General features: G+C 37.6%; 2 protein-coding genes and 1 non-coding gene across 16 annotated transcripts; all 3 read left to right on the forward strand.

The window, feature by feature from the left end:
- The first annotated feature begins 1,799 nt into the window (after window positions 1–1,799).
- Window positions 1,800–10,021, forward strand: LOC131322897 (heterogeneous nuclear ribonucleoprotein 1-like). Of its 12 annotated transcripts, none has more exons than XM_058354461.1 (6): window positions 1,800–2,137; window positions 2,246–2,354; window positions 2,524–2,759; window positions 3,246–4,443; window positions 8,928–8,992; window positions 9,471–10,021. In XM_058354461.1, exons 3-5 carry the CDS (start codon window positions 2,538–2,540, stop codon window positions 8,981–8,983), a joined length of 1,476 nt encoding a protein of 491 aa, XP_058210444.1. In that variant the 5' UTR covers window positions 1,800–2,137; window positions 2,246–2,354; window positions 2,524–2,537; the 3' UTR covers window positions 8,984–8,992; window positions 9,471–10,021. The 12 variants fall into 12 exon arrangements, with proteins under 12 accessions (XP_058210444.1, XP_058210443.1, XP_058210446.1 ...); XM_058354460.1 differs by having other exon boundaries at window positions 2,533–2,759; XM_058354463.1 differs by having other exon boundaries at window positions 2,246–2,349.
- Window positions 10,022–11,026: 1,005 nt separating this feature from the next.
- Window positions 11,027–11,107, forward strand: TRNAL-CAG (transfer RNA leucine (anticodon CAG)). Its single transcript has one exon. It is a non-coding gene; the product is annotated as a tRNA-Leu (tRNA).
- A 3,093-nt stretch (window positions 11,108–14,200) lies between these two features.
- Window positions 14,201–20,279, forward strand: LOC131322899 (heterogeneous nuclear ribonucleoprotein 1-like). 3 transcript variants are annotated; one of them, XM_058354474.1, is made up of 5 exons: window positions 14,201–14,555; window positions 14,641–14,759; window positions 14,964–15,190; window positions 15,692–16,871; window positions 19,730–20,279. In XM_058354474.1, the coding sequence occupies exons 3-5, from the start codon at window positions 14,969–14,971 to the stop codon at window positions 19,741–19,743; spliced, it is 1,416 nt and encodes a 471-aa protein (XP_058210457.1). In that variant the 5' UTR covers window positions 14,201–14,555; window positions 14,641–14,759; window positions 14,964–14,968; the 3' UTR covers window positions 19,744–20,279. The 3 variants fall into 3 exon arrangements, with proteins under 3 accessions (XP_058210457.1, XP_058210455.1, XP_058210456.1); XM_058354472.1 differs by having other exon boundaries at window positions 14,201–14,528; XM_058354473.1 differs by having other exon boundaries at window positions 14,201–14,528; window positions 14,641–14,754.
- Window positions 20,280–20,702: the final 423 nt, after the last annotated feature.

Consider the following 20,702-nt stretch of genomic DNA (forward strand, 5'->3'; position numbering starts at 1 on the left):
TCCGAAGGACCATTTAGTTGACCACTCACGATACGAAATTATGAATGCTCCAAGCACCTTATTACAGAAAAAGGTAAAAAAAAATTAAAAAATAAAAATGTCTTGCCAGAATTGAAAATACTACACATATTGCACTTTTCATTGAATTAGGGCAAGATAATAAAACTGATTCATTGAGAAGTACGGAGTAATTTCAATTATTGCGAGGGGATGAGAGTCTGAGAGCCCATTTGGTTCAAATGAGGAGTAAAGAAAAGGGGCTGTGATTTTCAACGGTAGATAGATTAACAGAAAAGTTAAAAAAAATTAATCGGAATCGTTCATACTGTGAAAGTCCACGAATGGAACATTGACTTCTACAAAAAAAATCAAGCCAGTCGGCCGACGGCAACCACACTAGCTAATGAAATTTGGTTTTAAAGTAAATTCCTAAAATCAAAGTTTTTGTTCTCTCTCTCTCTCTCTCTCTCTCTCTCTCTCTCTCTCTCTCTCTCCTGTTCAGAATAGTGTTCTTTAATACTAAGTTATTGATGTTTGGTAAATTTATTTGTTTCGCACGTTTAATCTAGTTATCATATAATTATCAAGCTCTACAAATTAAACATTACACGCAGTAAATTTTAAACTCGGGAAACCTACTTTGTTGTTCGGCTTAATAAGTCAAATGGTTTTTTTTTTGTTCTTATTCAAATTTTTTTCATCATTTGTTAGTTTTTTGTCAACTTTTTGTCAACTTTTTGTAGATTATTGATTCTTCTTGACGAGAGAAATCTAAAAAGTAAAAAATTACGATCGAAACCTAAATTTTTTGATTAAAGATCCAATAAGCCAAATTTTTTATCTTTATTCAAAATAATTTGGATTTCGATAATAATTTTATACATTTTAGATTCCTCTTGTCGTAACGAAGTAATATTCCACAAAAAGTTGACGGAAAGTTAACAAATACGAAAAAAAATTAGATAAAAACAAAAAAATAAATCATTTGACTTACGGAGTATTTAGCCGAACAACCTAGATATGAGTACAAAAGAAAGCAATGAGATACTACAAAAGTGGGATTAATGATACTTCAATGGGAATTTTCATATTTGCTAAATTTAATATTTGATTGCTTTTTGTTTCTCATCAATTCTTACATAATCTTGCTTTGTTCCCACGAAACAAAACTAGTTACAAGTAAGATAGATAGTTCTAATCTTTCTGCTGCCACTCAATCTTTGCTCTAGCGCAATTTCAACCCCCATCGTTTGTTTCACCGCTCTCTCATCGCAGTGCTCAATCTCATCGCCCGTTTCCGCAATCAATCAAATTTTTAACTCTTTCAAATGCAAAACACTTTTTAACGGTGAGATTGAAAGCGGTGGAGGGGAGTGGTGAATGAGAGTAGTGGGTAGATTTTTTGGTAAATTAAATTCTGCCCATCAATGGGAAAAAGAGAGAGGAGATTTCCTTCTCACCTATTTCTCACCACTCCTACTTTGTAAAACTCAATTTATTGTTGTATTTTCTCACCAAACCACTCACACCAAACCATTCACACCAAATCCTCAAAAAAATGAACACAATCAAGGGATCACAACCGTTCATCACCAAAGCAAAAGCCATCAAAAGTGTCCAATGATAAATATCACCAGGAATTCTATCAATCCGACGGCTGATTCTTGCAATGAGACAGACAACGCCACAACGGGGCTCCACTCAATGCCCTTCAGACATCACATGCATGCATGCACATACATAACTCACATGACCCATACCATGGGATTTTCCAATAAGTATATAAAGCACAGACAAAGAAATCCTCCCATTATCAGATCGAACCATCTCCATTTCCATTTCCCCATTTTTTCTTCTTCCTTCTCTCATATTCTACGTATCTTCAAACACAATCTGAAAAAAAAAAAAAAAATTGTATGCACATGTAAATACAGATTTGTAGGAGTATTGAATATCTCTCTTTAAACTCATTTCCATCTGTATTTTGCGATTTGGAAGTAAAAGAATTTGAAAGAACAAAGAGGGGAGAGAGAGAGAGAAAGAGAGAGAAATATAATAGGGGGCTCAGTTCTTACTGTGCCTCCTCTTAGATCTTACTTCTATTGATAAGTTCTCATCTGGGTTTTCATTAAAACAGGTGGGTTTTGTCAAATCTTGATTTGGGTATTGATTTTCTCGCCAATTTGGGGTTGTTCTTCCGATCTTAATAGCTTTTTGGGATTGATTTAAAGTTGGGTTTTTTCAGGATTGCTGAATTCTTTGTGGATTGATCGTGGAAGGATCCGATGTATTTCGATTGAATCGCAGGATATACAAGTTGGTTTTACAGTTGCGTGGATTTAGTTATAAGTAAGGTACGGTTGTTGCTGTTTAATTGGTTTTTATCTGCATTTGCTTGTTTGGACCTTTTATTGTCGCGATGGATTGTTTAAAGGGTGAATTTTTATGGGTCTTGCAATTTTAGAGCAATTATCTGTTAGCTAAAGTTTGTTTAGATTTTGATTTGAGTAAAACTGATCTTAGCTTGTGCAGGAAAAATGCAATCTGATCTTGGAAAATTATTCATTGGTGGAATTTCCTGGGACACAAATGAAGAACGTCTGAAGGAGTATTTTAGTGATTTCGGGGAAGTTTTGGAATCAGTAATTATGAAGGATCGGAGCACAGGGCGCGCCCGCGGGTTTGGGTTTATTGTTTTTGCAGACCCTATAGTGGCAGAGAGAGTGATTAGGGAGAAACACAACATCGATGGAAGAATGGTAAGTTGGATTACAATTAGATAAGTTATTGCTGAAGTTCTTTCTTTGTTTTGTGCTTAAAACAAAGGGGAAATGAATTGTCTTCAAACAAGGATCCAACCTTGTTATCTCTGGTTGTTTTTGGGGAATGAAGGCAATTGCATTTCCATTTAAGCTACTTATTCATGTATAATCTTCGATTCTGGTAGTGTTTGGTTCTTGGAATGATCTTGGAAAGGAATTCCTTGGCCTGTCAATGGAATTTGGAGTTCATCTGAATTGGTGAATGATGATTCCAGTTGTAATGTACATTTTGGTTTTGTTTTAGCGACTAAACATCGGAATGAGCATTCTAAGGTAATGATTATTCCAATTCAGCTTCATTACAATGAACCAAACACTGCCTCTATGGTATTGAATTTGTTTGCAATGTCCCCATGTATATTGTGTCAGTTTGAGATCAGTAGCCTTTGAGTTTTATGTGCACCATTTGTTCTTAATATCCAGGTTGAGGCGAAAAAGGCTGTTCCAAGGGATGACCAGAACACAATGAGTAGAAGCATTAGTAGCATTCAGGGCTCTCCTGGCCCAATACGCACAAGGAAGATATTTGTTGGAGGTTTAGCTTCCACAGTAACAGAGACCGACTTCAAAATGTATTTTGAGCAGTTTGGGATCATCACAGATGTCGTTGTCATGTATGATCACAACACTCAGAGACCAAGAGGGTTTGGGTTCATCACATATGACTCGGAGGACGCCGTGGACAAAGTGTTGCTCAAAACTTTCCATGAGCTCAATGGAAAAATGGTTGAGGTCAAGCGTGCAGTCCCCAAAGAGTTGTCACCGGGTCCCAGCAGAAGCCCACTTAGTGGATATAACTATGGTGTGAGCAGAATCAATAGCATTCTCAGTGGATACACGCAAGGGTACTCTCCCACTACTGGAGGCTATGGTCTTAGAATGGATGGAAGATTCAGTCCAATTGCTGGAGGTCGAAGTGGGTACGCTCCATTTGGTTCGGGTTATGGAGTGGGTTTGAACTTTGAACAAGGGTTGACCCCTAATCTTGCAGCAAGTGCCAACTTCAATAATACTCTCAGCTATGGGCGGGGATTGAACCCTTATTATATGGGCAATTCAAATAGGTTTGTTAATCCCGTTGGATATGACGAGGGTAATGGAGGAAACAATTCCTTATTTAGCTCAGGAAATCGAAATTTGTGGGGTAATGGAGGGCTAAATGATGGGACTAACTCTACAAATTCGAATGCCTATGTGGGGTCTGCAGGTGGGACCATTGGAAGCACTTTTGCTAACAGTGGAGTTAATTGGGGTCCTTCGCTAATCTCAGGCCAAGGTGGAGGTAATATTTCTGGCCGTGGTGGGAATCTTGGTTATGGAGGTGGTGATAACAGCTATGGTTTGGGAGGGGGCAGCTATGCAAGCAATAATGCAACTGTTAGGCCTGCCTCATCATCTTTTGCTGTGTCAAATGGCGGTTATGATGGGGCTTTTTCAGATTTTTATAGTGGCAGTTCAGTTTACGGGGACCCTACTTGGCGTTCCACAAATTCTGAGACTGAGAGAGAGGGATCTGGTTCATTTGGTTACGGGCTTCGCAATGGAGCATCCGATGTTCTTGCTAGAAGTCCTTCAGGTTATGTTGGTGGTTACAGTGTTACTGAGAGACAAACAAATGGCGGTAAGTGCCCATCACTAGTAACTACAAGCTAGTTCCACTCAATGTTGGTATTAAACTTTAGCTTCCTATTCTAGCGTGCAGTCCTTTATCTTACTTCAGACATTATACATTTACGCAAAATTGATAGTTCCAGTACATGATACCATTGATAATAAAGGTTGAGAAGTATGATTTAGAGCCCCCTTTTTTTTGAATTCATTGGATGTGGTAAACCGTGTAGAATTCTTAAAAGAGTGGTTAATTTATGCATGGACTTAGGGTGCAAGCATCATTTCAATCCAATAGTCCCTGCTCTCGGACACTGATTTGGGAATGAACTTGTGATGAAGTTTCAATCCCAATGAATAACTATGTTTTAGGCATTAGTTTCACTGGGTTGAAGTCTAAGCGATTACCATGTTTTACTGGTCTCCTTAACGCTAATGGCGAGAATAAACCAACAGAAATTTAGTGATACTCATGGTTGAAGGTGTTAATTTACCGATGTGGCTGTTGCAACGAGAAATCCATACTGTTAGAGGAAAGTTTGGAACTGCACATCTAACCCTTGATGTTGTGAGCTTACAATACTTGTTGCATTCCTCCCTCTGAGACCTTGATTATGCAATCTCGGAGCTGCTTCTTGTCTTAACCTCAACCATGAGTTTGGAAACTAGTTTTGACTCCCCAAACTCAATGCCTATCATTTTGGGCCTCTTTGATACCTTTTGATATGGGTAGCATCTCTAAATGATACCTTTCACTCAGAATAATCTTGCTTCTCAAAGGAATCCCAGACCTGTGTTTTACATGCTGCAATCTGCAACTGCAAAATTTACTTATGTTTTTTTTTTTTTTTTTTCTGTTTCAAGAATCAGTTGACTGCGATTGATAAAAAAACGTTCTCTCAGTGGGACATAATAGAAATGACCATGTGTGCAGGGATGCGCAATCATGCTGCATTAGCTTTGAGACTGAAAATTTGGTAAATATCGGTAACTTTTTGACACAGCTTGCAACTAGTCTTGCGAAAATCGGTAAAAGGGGGAAATTCAGGACAACTTTGGTGCATTAGTCCTTAGGACACTTTGTTTCTCCCGTTAACATAAGACATACAATTATGTTTACGAAGCAAGTAGTGAGGCTGGAACCCTCACTTGTGGTTATATAAGAATACTCCTTTGTTCAGACTTCGGAGCCCTGTACTAGGTCGGAGACATTTTTAGGGGGTGATGTATTGCAAGGATAATGAGAAATGACCAATGTAGTGTGTTGTATATGTAATCACCTATTGGACCATGATTTGGCATTCTGCTTTTGCACATTTTCATCTCAGTGATACATGGGTGATTGGATGTATCCAATTTATGTGCTAGTTAATGGGACATACCACTGCACTAATCTTGTTATCCACTTACATATAAGATAATTGTCGAGAAAAAGTTTTGCTACTCTTAGTGCTTGTGGGCAGTGGGCACACATGCATTTGCCATTAAAGTAATATGATCCCGGCCACCTGGCCACCGACTTTTACAACTCTAGTATGTCAGAAGTTGGTAGTCAGCAACACTGTCAATGAATGGTGAGCCGCCCTTTATATCCATGGACACCAAACCAGATGAACGCAATCGCAATTAAAACCACCCCTAGACATCACTGGCCGTTTTGTTGGCTCTTTCATAGCAAAGTACTTTTTCAACAAATTCCTCCTTGCCTAATGTTTGAAGCTAAGAGTTTCTTGTGGTATCGGGCTTACATACGCATATACATACATGCATACTTACATATATGTGTATGAGTGGTGCTACAGTTCCCGACGGGAGGAATCCCGATTGGAATCCTGACGCCTTGCCGGGCACACTCTGGCCACCGGACGGCTGATCCAAGCCATCCAAAAATTCTATAAAAAAAAAACCGAGTGGGCCCACATGAGAATAAATGGCATCCGACGCGTGTAGGTGGCCGATCCAAGCACTACATTTTTGGCCGATCCAAACACTCCATTTTTGGCCAATCCAAACACAAAAATGGATTGTTTGGATCAGCTATCTACACACGTCGGATGCCGTTTATTCTTGCGTAGGCCCACTCAATTTTTTTTATAGAATTTTTGGACGGCTTGGATCGGCTGTCCATTGGCCAAAGTGTGCCCGGCGGGGCATCGGGATTCCGATCGGGATTTTGGGTTGGTAAGCTTAGACTTTCCGTATGTGTGTGTGTGTATATATATATATGTCAATATTTTTATATTATTTTGTTGAGCAAGGATGATTTCTTTGGCCACATGGGAAGGGTTAGTCTTTGCAGGAAAACTCTTGTTCTCCTACATCTTATGGTGCACTACATGCCTTAAGGGTATGCAATATACAAATCCCCATTCCAATGCACGTTGTTGTTTGGCTTTTTCTTCATGGGGGTGCGTTGGGTGGACAAGAGTCATTTTTGGCATCAGCTATTGGTACATGTCTGATGAATCTTGAATGATTGTTGATTGTCTCAAGTACAATTCTACACATTCATGCAAAATTTTCTTACACAACAAAGATTTTTTTTTTTGGATAACTACTTTTCCATTAAAGCTCAAACAAGATTTACAAAACTGTTAGGGGCATACCCCTCTATACAAAGCAATGGGCTACAGAAACAAACAACCGCAAAGAATCAAAGACACTTTTGACAACCTAAGCAAAAAAACGTAGTGCTCCACTACCAAGGATCAAGAAAAAATACTCATGGGCAGCCCCAACTAGCACACAAGTCTTTATTCTGCTGAGATTGATTTACACCTTTCCTAGAACACAAAAATGCCCTTATGAAGTTAACTATATTCTGAATAAGCTGCTCTTTATCAGAAGCTTTTTGTTGAAAAACTTTGTGATTCCGTTCCAGCCAAAGTAGTACACAGTAGCTGCCACCACACTTTTTGTGAGAGTGCTTCTAAGCCCCTTGCCCTGAGCACACCACTCCGCTACGGCAGATAAACTAGGAGGAAGCTGTGTAGCAGAGGCTTTATTCCACACCACATTCCAAACAATGTTGTGGCAATTCATTTATTAAATTGTAAATATTCACTTTGATGGGTTCTTTTGACCAAATCAGTATATTGCATTTTTGAGAAATTCAGGATATTCTTTCTGCTTGTGTATGTTGCTTTTCTCACTCTCACGGATAAGAGGAATCACGTGGTGCTGCCTCGTAATACTCTTAATTCCTTCGTCAATTATGCAGAGATGGAGAATGTATGAGGTTAATAACTGAAAATCCTTTTGTTTCGGATTCTAAAGAGGAGAAACCTAAGAAGCTTGGGTTTGGCACTTACTGAGATGTGTTGGATACATGGAAATATGTCTTATTAGTATTTGTCCGATAGTTTTTTAGAACCTGATACTCGTTGGACACTTGGGGGACTCATATGTCCATTACTTAGACATGGATGAAACATGATACAAGTTTGTAAAAAAGGAACGTTGGATTCGATGATAAAATGAGAACAATGTAGATTCGTACCTATTAAGATCACGTGCTCTTCACTTTTTAGTCTTAGAATCATTGACAATACACATATATGGATGGAGTTCTTGTTTCCTTGAGATATTTATCATTTGTTTATTAGACATTAGTTGTGCTAGTATATTCTCTCTATATGGCAGATATATTGGTGTCCACTGTATGATATATATTCACATATTGTGTAGCCATTTGTATTATGCATGAATGGTGCTACTGGTAGAGACTAAAAATCTGTACCAGTGGGTACAAACCCCGTTTTGGGTCCATTTTGGGTCTCAAAAAAATGATCCGAGTCGCTCATTTTGTTTAAAATACTTTGTTTGTGGTCCATACAAAAAATAAGTTTATCCGGTATCGGTAAGAGTATTTACGAAACATCCAAACTTTGCTCTATTGAATTCTAGAGCAAAGTTTGGATGTTTCGTAAATACTTTCACCGATACCGGATTAAACTTATTTTTTGCAAGGACTATAAATAAAGTATTTTAAACAAAATGAGCGACTCTGATCATTTTTTTAAGACCCAAAAAGGGGTTTGTACCCACTGGTACAGATTTTTAGTCTGCACCAGTAGGCTTTCTGCTTAGGAAAATACCCTTTTTCTGTGTGGCGTGTCCGTGTCCATGCAAATTGGGGAGCAACTGATGTAGTACCGTCACTTAACTATTCGCTTTTATAGTTTAGCAAGTAGAGACTTGCACTATTACAGACCATTTCTTGACGTTGATTCAAGTAGCAATCATTTCGTGACGTTGACTTCTATTTTGACTAAAGTCAGATTTCCTAGTGATCATTGTGTTGGATAAAAACATTGCTATATTGGCCCACAGAGACTGTAGATTAATCAATGTAAGAAAAAAGAAATGCACTTAAATTTATACCTATTTCTCAAACTTTCAAATAGTAGTAAGTGGTATAAGTTGTGCGTGATTGCTTAAACTTTAAGGGTACTTGCCGACTAAATGTGGTACCTAAACCATGTTCCATATCCGTAGGCCGTCTTGCCTATTGCCATCTTAGTGCCAACACTGAGGCCAAATCTTTGGAATAATTTTTTTAGGTAATTCCAACTTTACCTTCAATTTTTCCAGAAAAATCGTGGATTGGATAATTTGGATGTTAATTCACCATTTGCTGTGGTCATGCTCTGGACCTTTGGTTTAAGCTATAGGACTTTTAACTGCTTTAGTAGTGGGATATTGTATGTAATGTACATTCGTTAGAATGGGGTGATCTGTATATTCTCACCAGGTATTGTTTTACGCTATGAAGTCATGTCCTGCAGAACATTTTCAGTTTACTACCTTATTTAGCCAACTGGCCTTTAGTTCATCTGAGAGGCAGCTGAGACCATGTTCTTCATTGTTCTCTTTCTTTTTTTTTGGCAGAGGGACGAAGTTGTATCATTCGTAGCCAATTAAAACTTTTGTTTAGTGAAGCTTTTAAAAAAGGGCATTTATACTTTCTTTTGAAAGATATTAGCCAGAAGGGAATATCTCTCATGATACTTACTAGTTGTTTGTTTCCACTCATTGCAGGAATTGCCGGTTAGGAGGATACCATATATCAGTAGTAGGCAAAGAGATTTGGTGTAGCTTGGTCAACTGTGAATTTTGCACACTCCCTCGGAAATATATATCAGTCGAAAAAAGTTGAAAAAAGAAATTTGTTACTTCCTCTATAGCTAACTGGAGTGCCTGTTTTGAAGGATTATGCTCAGAGATAGAAATCACAAGAGATTTTGTGTTAGGTTTTGAATATTACCATTTTGAGGTTTCTGTTTGGCATTGAGTGAGTTGTAAAATCAGATTGCGGAATATAGTCGGAAATGTGTCATGCATCTCTGGTGAAAGGGACGATACGTTTCTTTGACAAAAAACAGAAAAAAAAAAAAATATAGACTTAGATTTTTGGGTTCCGTTTCTGGAATTGTATTTCCTGCTGTATTTTTTTTCTCTGCAAAGGTGCAGGTTCTTGTCAGGTAATCCTTGTTTTTTCCTTGTTCCCTTCATTGGTTTTTGCTCAGATTGTACCAGATGTTATTAACTCTTGGTTTAGTATTGTTAAACTTAAAAACATCTGAGGGATAGATACAGTCTAAGGTCCCTGGCAATGAGTTGCCATATTCTTGTTCTTTGCTTTTCATTATAGTACTATCTTTGCTGCAAGTTGAAGTTTGATATTCTGCTTTCCTTTGGCAATGCTTTTTCTAGTTCAAAACCCAGGCTTTCTATCTTTCAGTGTGAAGTTTCTTATATAGAGATGCAGCAGAGTTTCTCATTGCTTTCAATACATACATATTAGCATTTCAACTTTTTTTTTTCCCCTTGACCATGACAATTGTACAAAAACAGGCCCTGTGATTTAGTCAGGGCCGGCCCCTAACTTTACGGAAACCTAAGGTGAATTTCGAAGCCGAGGGCCTTGCTTTTTTTTTTTGGGTTTATATGCTGGATACTAAAAACATTTGAGGGCCCTCATTTTTGCGCTCAAGGCTGGCCCTGGCTAAACTTCATAATCATTATTTCTGGGCTCATGAGTTGAATGGTCTCTCTCTCTCTCTCTTAGAAACATGATGGAGAGACCTTAAAAGAGGGACCATTTTGTCAGCTACACCCCCACATGAGAAGAAACTGGTAACTTCACATTTTTTAAGGAAATGCCTTTCTTTTTCACCTGTTACACAACAAACCGACACTTTTGTCCAGCCACAAGCAAGCTTTTTGTTCGAATGAAAAAGGAAAAAGCCGCAGCTAGCCGGACTGATCTACTCTTGTTGCTACAAGAGGCCAAGTTGCTTAATCTCCTTGGGATGTTATTTGGATTTCTCCAGCATTCCTTTCTCGTCCTCCACGAGTTAGAAGTTGAGCACAGGGAGGAAATCATCGAACATTTATCTTTCGGATCCTCAGGATGTTGAATGTGATGAGTTTCATTTTCAGCTTTACAGCTTCTATGACCAAAACCTTGTTAGGCAAAATTGATAGTTGCAAGTCAGCAATAACCCAACAAACAATGGCCCAGACTAAGGCAATGTAGCCAGAGTCAAAATTTTAGTAAGAAATATGAAGAGTAAGTAAATTGAGAGAGCAAAGTCAAGATGGCCGAGTTGGTCTAAGGCGCCAGTTTCAGGTACTGGTCCGAAAGGGCATGGGTTCGAATCCCATTCTTGACAAAAGTATCTCCTTTTTTTGTTTTTTTCCTCCTTTTATTGGGTCTACTTATGTCCTTTTTTTGCCTTTTTTCTAATAGAAAACAAAAATACATCTCAAACCCAGGCCTAATTGCTAATTTCCCAAAACAAACCCACTCGACTTTTTTGTTTTGTCCTTATACAAATTTTTTTCACGTTTGTTAGTTTTGCGTCAAATTTTTGTTTTGAAGTTTTTCTTAAGTATTTTCAAAACAATATGGGTAAAAGTCACAATTTTTAACTTTTTTCAATTCCTCCCATTGCCGACAAACTAAAAATTCACATAAGTTAAATGTAAAACTAACAAACTCGAATGAAATTTGAACAAGGACATAAAAAAAACCAAAAAGCAAGTGACCTCTTTTTGGGAAACTGGCCCTAGTTTAAACATACTCCTACAATAATAGATATTTTCACAAAGAAATTTAATAACGACATTGAAAAACCAATATTTCATTTTTCCAGAATGCATTTGAAAGAACTCTGTTCATCTTTCTCACTAGAAGTTCAACAAACTTCTCCAACGAATTGCTTTTGAATTAGTAATAAACAACAAATCATTGCGAAAATCTTACTATATAACTGTCTTTAGATGGTACGAATTAAACACACATTTCGTACGTTCATAGCCATGCTACAAAAATGTCAAAATAAAAAAGGGTCTTGCCAAATATACTACACATACTTGTACTATTATTGATTCATTGAACTCACGCAAGGTAATAAAAAACTCTTCCTTTGACCTAACTACAAAGATCAGGCTTTATAATATCGAACGAGAAAAATGTAGAATCTATAAAAAAAAGGAAAAAGATAATAGGAAACTAGTCTTGAAATTGTAGACAAAATTAAATAGATTAGATGTTTCAAAACCTTGGACGTAACGAAATCATAAAAGTAGTAGTACAATTTGCCACATCTTTTTAGCAAACTAATCTCATTTATTGCAAGGAGGGAGTTTGATGACCCATTTGGTAGAGAACTCTTATTATTTTCCAACGGTAGATGGATGAGTACCAAAGCAAAGCAATGGAAAAATTATTCACTCAAACCATAAGGGTACCGTCACATGGTGCCACATGAGCACTAAATAATTAAAAGTGCAATGTATATAATAATTTAAATACAATCTCTCACATACATGTGGGGTCCATACATACTAGTGCGTGTGGGGAGATCATCACTTTTGCCGAATTTTTATTGTTGGTTGTGTAGAGAGTTTGAGGCTCGCGTTTATGATTAAGACATAAGTTGGTCTCTTTGTGTTTATTGTACATCATTAGTGTTTCGGGTTTGGCTATGGCTCAGTATCTCTGCTTCGTTTGAAAATCATTATGAAGTTGAATTTGGATTGAAAAGTGGAATAGTAACTTATTTTTCGTCTTTATTTGAAAAAAAATTCGCATTTTTTAGTTTTGCGTCAAATTTTTGTGACTTATTGATTCGTCTCGGCGAGAGGAATTGGAAAAGTATAAAATTTTGATCGAAACTCATACTTTTTTAAAAAAGACAAATAAGTAAAAAAAACTTGTCTTTTTGACTTATTTTCGTCTTTATTCAAAAAATTACGAGTTTCGATCAAAATTTTATACTTTTCTGATTTCTCTCGTCGAGACGAATCAATAAGTCACAAAAGTTTAACGCAAAATAAACAAATGCAAAAAAAATTCAAATAATGACAAAAAAAATAAATTGAGTAACTTTTCAATCCAAACTAGGCATAAGTGCCAGATGACTTTTATTGAATGCAAGTTTTGCTTCTAATAAAAAAAATATCTCAAAGCAATGAGATACAAAAACGGGATTTCTTGTGATATTTTAATGGAATTTTTGATACTTTCTGTAGTAGTATTATACTATTATATTGCTTTTTGTTTCTCATCTATTTTTACATGAGCTCGCTTTATTCCCCAATAAACAAAACTATTTAAAAACTTAATAGTCTCAGTTTCGCTTTATTTCTAAACTTTTTTTTTTTAAAAAGAAAGTAATTTCAAACTCAAATATAACGAAAATGAAAAATAATTTTTCAATTTTTTTGCACCGTTTAAAAGATTTTAATGAGATCTATCAAACAAGATCCATATTAATAGAAAAATTATTTGCATAAACAAATAATTTTTGAGCTTAAAATTACTTTTTTTTTGAAAAAGAAGGTTTAGAAAGAAAGCATAATCTTAACTCTTCGTTACAACTCTCAATATTTGCTCTTACATTATTTTTATTTACCTCAAATATTTTAGAAAGATATTTTCACGCTCATTCTCACGTTCGTATTTCAACTCTTTCAGGTTCAGCTTTACGTTCGTACTTCAACTAGCATACCCGCACCTGCATTATGCAGCTTAAATTCTCCCCAACAAGGAAAAAAAGAGATTTCTTTCTCACGTATTTCTCACCATTCCTACTTTATAAACTCAATTTCTTGTTATTTTCTCACCCTAAAATGTTATGATACATTTTTTTTTGACTTGTAAAAAATGTGAGAGAGGGCAACCAGCGTAGCAACCCTCATTGGGTGATCATATGGTCTCTCTACCTGCCAATGAAATATCCGGTTCCAGTCATAGCTACCATCCGGGAGGAAGGGCCGTCACTAGGGCATTACCTGGTGCACAATTGGTGTAAACTCCCCCATTCAATGGTCCAACGACTCATCCGCATATGTGAGGCCAAGCCACCTGTCGGGAGTTGAACCCACGTCTCTGCCGAGGAGGGTAGTGAACCCTGCCAACTGGGCTACCAACTCAGTGGTAAATGTTATGATATATGAAAAAGGACACATGAAGCTGTTCATGAGAGGAAATAGACGGTTCGAATTCACACTAAATCTGAATTCTAGTCGTCCATTTTTTTTCATGGACACTTTGATGTACTCTGTGTCGTGTATCCTACCGAGTCCCGGAATCACAACCGTTCATCACCGGGAATTCTCCGAGTCCCACGGCTGATTATTGCAATGAGACAGACAACGGGGCTCCACTCAATTTGGTTCAGACATCGCCTGCATGCACATACATGCCCATACCATGGGATTTTCCAATAAGTATATAAAGCACACAAAAAGAAATCCTCCCATTATCAGATCGAACCATCTCCATTTCCATTTCCCCATTTTTTCTTCTTCCTTCTCTCATATCCTACGTATCTTCAAAAACAATCTGCAAAATAAAATAAAATTACACAAACTTGTAAATACAGATTTGTATAGAATATCTCTCTCTTTAAACTCATTTCCATCTGTATTTTGCAATTTGCAAGTAAAAGAATTTGAAAGAACGAAGAGGGGAGAGAGAGAGAAAGAGAGATAGAGAAAAAGAAAAGGGGGGGCTCAGTTCTTACTGTGCCTCCTCTTAGATCTAACTTCTATTGACTATATATCATCTGGGTTTCCATTAATCAGGTGGGGTTTTGTCAAATCTTGATTTGGGTATTGATTTTCTCGCCAATTTGGGGTTGTTCTTTCGATCTTAATAACTTTTGGGGATTCATGTTAAAGTTGGGGTTTTTTCCAGGATTGCTGAATTCTTTATGGATTGATCGTTTGAGGATCCGATGTATTTTGATTGAATCGGAGGATATACAAGTGGGTTTTATAGTTGCGTGGATTTCCTGCAATTTAGTTCAAAGTAAGGTATGGGTTTGTCGCTGTTTAATTGGTTTTTATCTGCATTTGTTCTTTTGAAATTCTTATTGTTATGATGGATTGTTAAAAGGGTGAATTTTTATGGGTATTGCAAATTTAGAGCAATTATCTGTTAGGAAGAGAATTAGTCTGTGAACATTTAAGGTTTGTTCTGTAATTTAATTTGAATTATACCGATCTACGCTTGTGTAGGGAAAATGCAATCGGATCTTGGAAAATTATTCATTGGTGGAATTTCGTGGGACACAAATGAAGAACGTCTGAAGGAGTATTTTAGCGATTTCGGGGAAGTTTTGGAATCAGTAATTATGAAGGATCGGAGCACAGGGCGCGCCCGTGGCTTTGGTTTTATTGTTTTTGCTGACCCTTTAGTGGCAGAGAGAGTGACTAGGGAGAAACACAACATCGATGGAAGAATGGTAAGTTGGATTAGAATTGGTAAAGTTATTGCTGCAGTTCTCTCATTGTTTTGTAGTTAAAGCAGAGGGGAAATGAATTATCTTCAAACATGGATCCAAATTCATAATCTCCGGTTGTTTTTGGCGACTGTTGGCAATTATATTTCCATTTAAGCTACTTATACATGTATAGTGTTCGATTCTGGTAGTGTTTGGTTCTTGAAATGATTCTGGAAGTGTTTGGTTCTTGGTTCTGGTAGTGTTTGGTTCGGAAAGGAATTCCTCGGCCTGCCAATGGAATTTTCTATTCATCTGAATTGGTGAATGATGATTTTGTTTTAGCTAGCTAAACATCGAAATGAGCATTCTAAGGTCATGATTATTCCAATTCAGCTTCATCCCAATGTTCCAAACACTGCCTCTATGATATCAAATTTGTTTGTGATGTCCCTATGTATATTCTGTCAGTTTGATATCAGTGTCCTTTGAGTTTGATGTGCACCATTTGTTCTTAATATCCAGGTTGAGGCAAAAAAGGCAGTTCCAAGGGATGATGAGAACACAATGAGTAGAAGCAGTAGTAGCATTCAGGGATCTCCCGGCCCAATACGCACGAGGAAGATATTTGTTGGAGGATTAGCTTCCACAGTAACAGAGAGCGACTTCAAAATGTATTTTGAGCAGTTTGGGACCATCACTGATGTCGTTGTCATGTATGATCACAACACTCAGAGACCAAGAGGGTTTGGGTTCATTACATATGACTCAGAGGATGCTGTGGACAAAGTGTTGCTCAAAACTTTCCACGAGCTCAATGGCAAAATGGTTGAGGTCAAGCGTGCAGTCCCCAAAGAGTTGTCACCTGGTCCCAGCAGAAGCCCACTGAGTGGATATAACTATGGTGTGAGCAGAATCAATAGCATCCTCAGTGGATACACTCAAGGGTATTCTCCCACTACAGGAGGCTATGGTCTTAGAATGGATGGAAGATTCAGTCCAATCGCTGGAGGTCGAAGTGGGTATGCTCCATTTGGAGTGGGTTTGAACTTTGAACCAGGGTTGACCCCTAATCTTGCAGCAAGCACAAACTTCAACAATAGTCTCAGCTATGGGCGGGGATTGAACCCTTATTATACGGGCAATTCAAATAGGTTTGTTAATCCGATTGGATATAATGAGGGTAATGGAGGAAACAATTCCTTATTTAGCTCTGGAAATCAAAATTTGTGGGGGAATGGAGGGCTAAATGAGGGAACTAACTCAACAAATTCGAATGCCTTTGGGGGGTCTGGAGGTGCAACCATTGGAAGCACTTTTGCCAACAATGGAGTTAATTGGGGTCCTTCGCTAATCTCGGGCCAAGGTGGAGGTAATATTTCAGGCCGTGGTGGGAATCTTGGTTTTGGAGGTGGTGATAACAGCTATGGTTTGGGAGGAGGCAGCTATGCAAGCAATAATGCACCTGGTAGGCCTGCCTCGTCATCTTTTGCTTTGTCAAATGGCGGTTACGATGGGGCTTTTTCAGATTTTTATAGTGGCAGTTCAGTTTATGGGGACCCTACCTGGCGTTCGACAAACTCTGAGAGAGAGGGATCTGGTTCATTTGGTTATGGGCTTCACAATGGAGCATCCGATGTTCTTGCTAGAAGTTCTCCTGGTTATGTTGGTGGTTACAGTGTTACTGAGAGACAAACAAATGGCGGTAAGTGACCATCACTAGTTACTACAAGCTAGTGTCCACTCAATGTTGATATTAAGCTTGAGCTTCTTACTATAGTGTGCAGTCCTTTTTCCTACTTCTAACGTCATACATTTGCGCAACATTGATAGTTCCCGTACATGAACGAGAAATCCATACTCTGAGAGGAAAGTTTGGAACTGCACATCTGACCCTTGATGTTTTGAGCTTACAAAACTTGATGCATTCCTCCCTCTGAAACCTTGATCATGCAATCTTGATGCTGCTTCTTGTCTTAACCTCAACCATAAGTTTGGAAACTAGTTACGACTCCCCAAACATGGGCCTCTTTGATATCTTTGGATATGGGAAGCATTTCTATATGATACTTTTCAGTATAATCTTCCTTCTCAATGTAATCCCAGACTTGAGTTTTACATGCTGCAACCTGCAATCACAATATTCACTTGTGTTATTTTTGCTGTTTCAAGAATCAGTTGACTGCGATTGATAAAAAAGTTTCTCTCAGTGGGACATTTATAGAAATGGCCATGTGTTCAGGGAGGCGCAATCATGCTCCATTAGCTTTGAGACTGAAAATTTGGTAAATATCACTAACTTTTTTACACAACTTGTAACTAGTCTTGCGAAAACTGGTAAAAGGGGGAAATTCAGGACAACTTTGGCGCATTAGTCCTTGGGACACTTTTGTTTCTCTGTTATCTTGCCATCATTTATGGTCCATTAAAAATTACGGGAAGAACATAAGACCTACTATTATGTTTAGGAAGCAAGTGGCGAGGCTTGAACCCTCACTAGTCACTTCTGGTTACATAAGAATGCTCCTTCGTTCGGACTTCGGAGTCCTGTACTAGGTCAGACATTTTATGGGTGTGACGTTATTGCAAACTGCAATGATAATGATAAATGACCAATGAAGTATGTTGCATATGTTTTAGAGTAAAAGATGGTCTTATGTAATCACCTATTGGACCATGTTTTGGCATTCTGCTTTTGCACATTTTCTGCTCTTGGTGAGGGTGGGTTGGGTAGATAAGAGTCATATTTGGCATCAGCTATTGGTAGAAGTCTGATGCATCTTGAAATGATTGTTGATTGTCTCAAGGAGAATTCTACCCGTTCATGCGAAATTTCCTCCAAAACAATGTTGTAGCAATGCGTTTATAAAATTGTAAATATCCACTTTGATCGGTTGTTTGCTTTTACAGTGAGAGGACCAAATCAGTATAGTATTTTCGTATAGAAATTTCGCATATTGTTTCTGCTTGTGTATGTTGATTTTCTCATTCTCAAGGATTAGGGGAACCACGTAGTTAAGCCTCGTAATACTCTTAATTCCTTCGTCGGTTATGCAGAGATGGAGCATGTATGAGGTTTATAACTGAGAAAATTTTGTTTGGGATTCAAAAAAGAAGGAACCTATGAAGCACGTGTTTGACACTTACTGAGATGTGTCGGACACACGGAAATATGTCTTATTTGTAGTTGTTCAATAGTTTTTTAGAACCGGATACTCGTTGCCTCGTTGGATCTTCGGGGACGCGTATGTCCATCACTTAGACATGAATGAAACATGTTACAAGTTTGTTGAAAAGGAGCGTTGGATTCAATGGTAAAATGAGAACAATGTAGATTTATACCTATTAATATCTCATTGTCTTCACTTATTAGTCTTCGGATGATTGTGTTACATAATTGATGTACATTTATGCTTGGAATACTTTTCTCCTCGTGATGGCAGATATATTGGTGTCCACTGTATGGTATATATTCACATACTATGTACCCATTTGTAATATGCATGGAGGCATCTTAAAATTGCTAATGTCTTCAAGGCAATTTTTTATTTGGCATTTCGGCATTTCAGCATGTCCATATCCTGTCCATGTCTGGGCTACTTAGGTTCCATGCAAATTGGGGAGTAACTAATGTAGTACTGTTACTTAACTCTTCGCTTTCATAGTCTAGCAAATAGAGACTAGCACTAATAGATACAATTTCTTGACATTGATTCAAGTAGCAACCATTTCTTGACGTTGACTTCTATTTTGACTAAAGTCAGACTTCCTAGTGGTCATTTAGTTGGACTAGCACTTAAAGAAATGCCCCCCCACCCCAAAAAAAAAAAAAAAAAAAACACTGTACGTGAGAGTTTCCCTTCATACCGCTCGAATCATGCCTATTTCTCAAACTACCACATAGGTGTAAGTTGTATAGGTTGAGTGCGATTGCTTAAACTATAAGGGTACTTGCCGACTAAATATGGTACATAAACCATGTTCCATATATGTAGGCCATCTTGCCTGTTGCCATCTTAGTGCCCACACAGAGGACATAGCTTTGGATAATTTGTTTAGGTAAGTCCAACTTTACCGTCTATTTTTGCCGAAAATTGTGGATGGGATAATTTCGATGTTAATTCAACATTTGTTGTGGTCATGCTCTGGACCTTTGGTAAATACTATATGACTTTTAACTGCTTTAGCAATGGGATATTGTATGTCATTTACATTCATTAGAATGGGGAATCCATATATTCTCACCAGGTATTGTTTTTCACTATGAAGTCATATCCTGTAGAACATTTTCAGTTTATTACCTTACTTAGCCAATTGGCCTTTAGTTCGTATGAGAGGCAGCTGAGACCACGTTCTTCATTGTTCACTTTTTTGTGCAGAGGGATGAAGTCATATTATCATTAGTAGCCGATTAAAAGTTTTGTTTAGTAAAGCTTTTAAAAAAGGGCATGTATTGACAGGAAACACTGTTGTAATTAGGCTACTTTCTTTAAAAACATAATATTATGCAGAAGGGGATATCTCTCATGATGCTTACTAGTTCTTTGTTTTCGCTCATTGCAGGAATTGCCGGTTAGGAGGATACCATATATCAGTAGTAGGCAGAGAAATTTGGTGTAGCTTGGTCAACTGTGAATTTTGCACCCTCCCTCGCAAATATATATGTCAGTCAAAAAAAGTTGAAAAAAGAAATTCGTTACTTCCTCTCTAGCTAACTTGAGTGCCTGTTTTGAAGAATTACGCTCAGAGATAGAAATCACAAGAGATTTTGTGTTAGATTTTGAATTTAACCATTTTGAGGTTTCGCGAGTTGTAAAATCAGATTGCGGAATATAGTCGGAAATGTATCATGCAAGAAGGGGGCGATACGTTTCTTTGACAACAAACAGAAAAAAAGTTAGACTTCGATTTTTGGGTTCAGTTTTCTGGACTTGTATTTCCTGCTGTATTTTTTGTTCTCTGCAGAGGTGAGGGTCCTTGTTTTTTCATTTTCTCGTCATTGGTTTTTGCTCAAATTGTACCCGATATTATGAACTCTCAGTTTAGTATTGTTAAACTTACAAACATTTGAGGGAATCTAAGGTCCCTGGCAATGAGTTGCCATATTCTGATATTCTGGTTCTTTTTTCAGTTAGTATTAATCTTTGCTGGAAATTGAAGTTTGATGTTATGCTTTCCTTCGGCAATGTTTTTTTCCAGTTCAAAGCCTAGGTTTTTAGGTGAGATGAAGAACACAGACTTGGTTATGTCATCTCTATCTTTCATTTTGAAGTTTTCTGATATAGATGCAGCAGAGTATATCTCATAGCTTTCAGTAACTTCATTTTAGTTGTTCAACTTTTGTTTCTTTGACCATGATCATTGTGTCAGAGGGCTTGAGTTCTGTCGTGGGCGTTTGTGGTTCAGGATTATGGATAGCCTTTGAACCCTTATGGACTAACTTACTAACTTTTCTAACCCCTGCTGAAGTATACCGCTAGACCATGATCATTGTACAAAAACTGACCTTGTGATATACTTAATTCTGGCCCATAAC

The sequence above is a fragment of the Rhododendron vialii genome, chromosome 4a, assembly GCF_030253575.1.
Source record: "Rhododendron vialii isolate Sample 1 chromosome 4a, ASM3025357v1".
Lineage (NCBI taxonomy): Eukaryota > Viridiplantae > Streptophyta > Magnoliopsida > Ericales > Ericaceae > Rhododendron > Rhododendron vialii.